At 46.8% G+C, this 6,193-nt stretch overlaps 1 protein-coding gene across 1 annotated transcript; it reads right to left on the minus strand.

The window, feature by feature from the left end:
• Positions 1–216: 216 nt before the first annotated feature.
• On the minus strand, positions 217–4,869 carry LOC128350921 (V-type proton ATPase subunit e 2). Its single transcript, XM_053309812.1, has 4 exons — positions 4,675–4,869; positions 3,775–3,822; positions 1,919–2,040; positions 217–765 (listed from the first exon to the last, which is right to left on the minus strand). Exons 1-3 carry the CDS (start codon positions 4,776–4,778, stop codon positions 1,947–1,949), a joined length of 246 nt encoding a protein of 81 aa, XP_053165787.1. The 5' UTR covers positions 4,779–4,869; the 3' UTR covers positions 217–765; positions 1,919–1,946.
• Between the last annotated feature and the right edge of the window lie 1,324 nt (positions 4,870–6,193).

The raw sequence follows: 6,193 nt of genomic DNA on the forward strand, positions 1-6,193 counted from the left end.
GTCTTGCTGTGAGCAGCCTGCTATGAGGCAGTACTGCCTTGTTTACTTAAGCATCCTGGATGGTTTTAACTGAAATCTACCAAGAAAGTCCAGTTTAGTTTATCCGATTACAGCATATTATCATTGTGGATGATGTAGAGTAATGAGTGAAGGCAGGGGCCTAACCTTAGATTACCTTCAGACAAGATAGAATCCCTTGTGCTTACTAAAGCAAGATCACATTCTAAAAACTTTATTTTCACAATACAAGTTTACACCACATAAATACATATAGACTCTCATAATACAGGAGAAGAGCAGCCACCCCGAGCAATAGTGTATTGAAGGGGCTGGGTATAAGTATTTAAAATAAGAATAAGAGGGAAGTCTAGGCGAATGCGCTCTAACCCAGTAGCCTCTGCAGAACTGGACAAAGATGGACTAGTAGGCTAGTATCATTTAAAGGTAAGGAAGGATCTTTGTGTCTTGGGCAAGGGGATATCAGAACACTCTGCCTTGATGGTGATCACAAGACTTACAGAATGCAAAATGTTAATCAGCTGGCAAGGGAGAAAGACAAGTTACAAAATGAAATCAAGGGTAGATCCCCACCCCCTCAAGATGCATCAGTAAAGAACAACAGGGAAGAGAATAGTAGAACATGTAAAATGGTCCCTTAATGTGCTCTTCGATCTACTGCTGTGGGGACATGAGGCTGCAAAATATTCATTGGGTTGGTTCTGGAGGACACAAGAGATGGAGCTGCAGCTATCATCAGAAAGAAGCCTAGAAGAGAGAGAGGGAAAATGAACTTGGCATTGAACTGTACTGAGCTGGACAGGGGGGGAAATGGTGTGCTGTTTTTCCTTAGCATTCAAATAAGTTACCCTCAGAGGGAAGAAGGCCAAAAAAGTGTGTGGGTGGGGGGAGAGCAAGGGAACCTTTCAAAGAGAGCTGGTCTTGTGGGTAGCAAGCATGCATTTTCTCCTTTGCTAAGCATGGTCCACCCTGGCTTAAATTTAGGTGGGTGACCACATGTCTGATGCAAGATATTCCCCTTCGGGGATGGGCTGTAGCTCAGTGGTTTGTATGCAGAAGGTCTCAGGTATGGATGTGTACGGATCCGCGGAGCTGCGGTCCGGCACTGAGGTGGGGGTTCCTTTAAGGGTAGGGGGAGGGTGTACTTACCCCTCCCGCTGCTTTCCCCCCACCGGCACATGTTTTTTGCCAAGCATTTGGGGCGGCAGGATACCTCCCTGCTGCCCCTTCCCCCTCTCAGCTGTGTGTGCACGTTGTGTGCGCACACCATGTCTCTGCAGCGCATGTGCAAAAGGCTCTCTGAAGCCTTTTGCAGCCAAGAGGGGGAAGGGGTGGCAGGGAGGTATCCTGCCACCTCAAATGCTTGGCAAAAAACATAAGTACACCCTCCCCCCGCCCTTAAAGGAACCCCAACCCTGGCAGTCGAACCTCAAACTGCCAGAAGATCGGATTGGTCCGGAGGTCTGTAGAATGGCCTCCGGACCGGTCCGTGCACATCACTAGTCTCAGGTTCAATCCCTGGCATCTCCAGGTAGGTCTGGGAAAGAGTTCTGCCTGAAACCTTGGAGAGCCACTGCCAGCCAAACTGAGCTAGATGGACCAATGGTCTGACAATGGTCTGATAAGGCAGCTTCCTATGTTCCTATGAGCAGAAGCCTTTCCTGTAGAACCACCAAATGACATCATCCAAAGCTACTTGAACAGATGAAGGAGGCCTTCTGCTTCTACTGGTTGCACCATTTCCTGCCAAGTTCAGGTTTCCCAATAGCTACAGGTCTGGGACAAGTAAGAAATTCTCCACAGAAGCTTGTATAAACTAAAGGCAAGTTGATTCTTAACTGGTGTGTGTTGTAGGCAGATCAGTAACTTCCACAAATTTATTTGCAAGTTGGGTTTGTACCTGTTGGATCAGTCTGCAGTGGTACAGGTCACTCCCACAGGAAGCGCACATACCAGATAGTCTCATTCTTCAGCTGAGGTCCAAATAGTGGGTTGGCCTGGGCTAGGATTGCTATAAGCCAGCTGTAAGAAAAAGAAAGCAGGATGGGAACATGGCTCATGTGCTAGGCAGTAGGCACTAACTCCTGCACCAGTGCTGGGAAACAGGGGCAGGCCATGTATTGCCCATGGCCAGGATATCCCTTCGTAGTTGACGGTCTTCTGATAGTAGGGATGTACAGCTTATTATTTAATCTATCATGTTTTTATACCACCTGATATGTACATTTCTAGGCAGTGTACAAAATTTAAAATATAAAACAGAAAACAGTTAAAATTTTACAAAATACAGTAAAAATCCATCTGATAAAACCAAATTAAACAGTTGAAAATTGATTTCCGTTAAAAGCCTGTGAAAACAGGTGCATCTTAAGGTTCTTCTTAAAAGCAAACAGAGAAAGAGATGCTCTTATTTTGGCAGGGAGCTTATTCCAAAGCCCTGGGGCAGCCACAGAGAAGGCCTGATCCCAAGTTGCCACGAAACGAGCCAGTGGCAACTGTAACCGGCCCTCTCCAAAGATCATAATAGACAGTGGTCCAAGGCTTATTTTGGGGTGCAAAGCCCTCATTCATAGGTCTTGGCCTGGGGATATCAAAAGAGCGTTGTGCTAAAATAAAGCTTTAAGGCAGACACAGTGTCAGGGCATTATGTACAGGTGAAACTCGGAAAATTAGAATATCGTGCAAAAGTTCATTAATTTCAGTAATGCAAATTAAAAGGTGAAACTGATATATGAGACAGACGCATTACATGCAAAGCGAGATAAGTCAAGCCTTAATTTGTTATAATTGTGATGATCATGGCATACAGCTCATGAAAACCCCAAATCCACAATCCCAGAAAATTAGAATATTACATGGAACCAAGAAGACAAGGATTGTAGAATAGAACAATATCGGACCTCTGAAAAGTATACAGTGTACTGTGCTTGATTGGCCAGCAAACTCGCCTGACCTGACCCCATAGAGAATCTATGGGGCATTGCCAAGAGAAGGATGAGAGACATGAGACCAAACAATGCAGAATTTCTGAAGGCCGTTAATGAAGCATCCTGGTCTTCCATAACACCTCAGCAGTGCCACAGGCTGATAGCATCCATGCCACGCTGCATTGAGGCAGTAATTGCTGCAAAAGGGGCCCAAACCAAGTACTGAATACATATGCATGCTTATACTTTTCATAGGTCCGATATTGTTCTATTCTACAATCCTTGTCTTCTTGGTTCCATGTAATATTCTAATTTTCTGGGATTGTGGATTTGTGGTTTTCATGACCTGTACGCCGTGATCATCACAATTATAACAAATTAAGGCTTGACTTATCTCACGTTGCATGTAATGCGTCTGTCTCATATATCAGTTTCACCTTTTAATTTGCATTACTGAAATTAATGGACTTTTGCACGATATTCTAATTTTCCGAGTTTCACCTGTAGAGGACCGGTTCACAATGTCCAGCTTGGGTCAGGCAATCCAAAGCTTTGTAGGGAAGCAGACTTCAGTTCCTTATTCAGGCTGCTTATACACCTCTGTGGTAAATAAGGGACTGGGAACCAGAGAACCAATTTCCGCATCAGAGGTGGGGTCTCTAATATTGGAGGTCCTTTCTATTCTATCCAGAATGGCTTTCTATTCTCCCAACATCCAGAAGCAAGCATTGGATCCTAGCCCCTGAGCTAGCCCAATTAAGTGGGTGATAGGTTTCCAACTAGGCACAATCGGGTCCAGTACCCAAACCACCTTCTTCCTGATACTTACAAGAGGTAGCAGCAAATAGCAGTGGTAACCAGCATAGTAATAATTACTCTGCAGAGAAAAACAAAAACATTCTCTTAAACATTTCTACCCCCATGCAAACTATTGCTTCAAGCAGCTTACAATAAAGACAATAAAATAATATTTTTTTTACAAAAAATCAGGACAACAGTAGTAAATACAGAAGCTAATATTGGCTACACTGGAAAACTAATTCAAACCAGATTTAAGATGTCTCTTGGAAGACGAGGATTATCAAGCTCTTTTAAAAGCTCATCAGGAAGGGGAAGTGGCTAAATTTCTCTGGCTGCTACAATGGTGCTAGCAAAGCAGGCAATGGAAGTGAAGCCTACACACAGGCCACCCAGATCTCAGGCTAAGTCTACGCAAGCCACAGAATGAAGTGGTAAGATAGATTGTACCACAGCGGGCTACAAGAAGAGACCTTTTTGAGTGCGTCTCTCCATAAAAAACTCTTCCTGTTGCAAACAGAAAACTATAGCATATTAGGGAGAAATCCAGTATAAGGAAGAACAGAATGGCATATCTAGGCCAACCACGCTGCTTTTCTGTTTGCAGGGAATGCTTAACGCAGCATTGAAAAATGGGATCTCGCCCCCCCCACCCCACATCCCACCCTTTGCAGCCTGAATTGATGCATCTCCGACTACTTAATGTGTAAACGACAAACGAGGCCTTGTCCATGGCTGGCGGGAGTAGCACCCTGCTGCCGTGGGAGAGGAAAGCGTGCGAAGGTCGGGAGGAGCGGTTCCGTTTCTTTTTTTGATGGGGGCCCTCGAGGCTCTCTTAAGCCAGGAATGACTTTTCTCCCCGCAGGCGGTCAGCATCCCTGGAGCTGGTGGGTGAGACGAAGCGGGGAGGAAGGGGGTCGGGGAGCCTCACCCTCGGTTGGGTCCCTTGGGCACGAGCCAGGGTCCCGCGAATCCCACGAGCCCCCAGAAGATCGAGAAGAGGATGATGGGCAGCGCGAAGCTGTGAGCAGTCATTGCGAAGTCGGATGAGACGGAGGAAACAGGGAGTCCTCCGTCTTTGACAGATAGAACAGCAAGGCTCCTCCCCTCTTCTTCCCTCGCGGCTTCATTGGTCATCAGAGCCACCGGTCCCTCCCGCTTCGTCCCTCCGATTGGCTAACACGTGCACCCTGACCCCTCTGTTTTGAAGCCCTGGCTCCCGGTGGTTGATTATGGTCACCCGTCCTCTCCTGGCCCGGCGGAGATAGGAAACGGGGAGGGGCAGGGGGAGCAATGCAGAAGGCTAAATCACCTACCTCTTCCATACCCCATGATCCATGTTGTGACGCCCTACCCCTCAGTGAGGAGAGTAGCCCCCATGGGGCTATGATTCAGACTTTTGGGGAAATGATCACACACTAGGTGTTGAGTAAGCTAGGGGTGTAGATACCCTTCCCAAACTTTATCTCTGTCTGCACCCCTAGGGTAAGCAAAAGCAAAGACTGATCCTTTGCATGGTTTACTGTGCATAGGCGCCTTCCTGGTTATGGGGGACCAAGCTTCTCCTCAAGTCATCCTGTCTTCCCTGAGCACTGAGCAGCAAGGGGTAGAGGTTATGGATTACATGCACACACTAGCCCTTTTCACACATTATGTTCAAAACATGTACAGTCTATGCATACTTACAGGCAGTGATGTAGGTGCAATTCAGAAGTGCAGGCACTCTCCATGACAGCCCCCATGGCCATGCCCACCCCAACAGCCAGAGAAGTTACATAGGTAACATAGCTGCCATATACTGAGTCAGACCATTGGTCTATCTAGCTCAGTATTGTCTTCACAGACTGGCAGCAGCTTCCCCAAGGTTGCAGGCAGGAATCTCTCTCAGCACTATCTTGGAGATACCAGGGAGGGAACTTGGAACCTTCTGCTCTTCCCAGAGCGGCTCCATCCCCTGAGGGGAATATCTTACAGTGCTCATACTTCTAGTCTCCCATTCATATGCAAGCAGGGCAGACCTGCTTAGCTAAGGAGACAAATCATGCTTGCTACCACAAGACCAGTTGAGAAGTATCGGTGTTGTCCCTGTGTGTCCCCACTCCACTCCACCCCTGCTTAACAGGTATTTCATATTTGAGTACTTGCTCCTCAAGTACTGCATTTCTTATCTGTACCTTGCATTTGAAGGGGTCTGCAACCAGATTCACTTTTAAAATGAACACCTTATAGTCACACAAAACCGTGTATGAATAGACACCAATATGCATATAGGATGTAATGTCTGAATGAAACCTCTCAGGATTGTGCACCAGAGGCTGTATGGAGAGAGACACTTGTCCTCTTTCTGAGCAAAACAGCACACAGGTTTGGGCCCACTGGCCCCAATCTCCTCCATCAGGGCACCCAGAAGAAGAGAGGCATGCAAGCAGGGTAAAGGTGCCTGGGGCACT

Source organism: Hemicordylus capensis, chromosome 3 (genome assembly GCF_027244095.1).
Source record: "Hemicordylus capensis ecotype Gifberg chromosome 3, rHemCap1.1.pri, whole genome shotgun sequence".
Taxonomy (NCBI): domain Eukaryota; kingdom Metazoa; phylum Chordata; class Lepidosauria; order Squamata; family Cordylidae; genus Hemicordylus; species Hemicordylus capensis.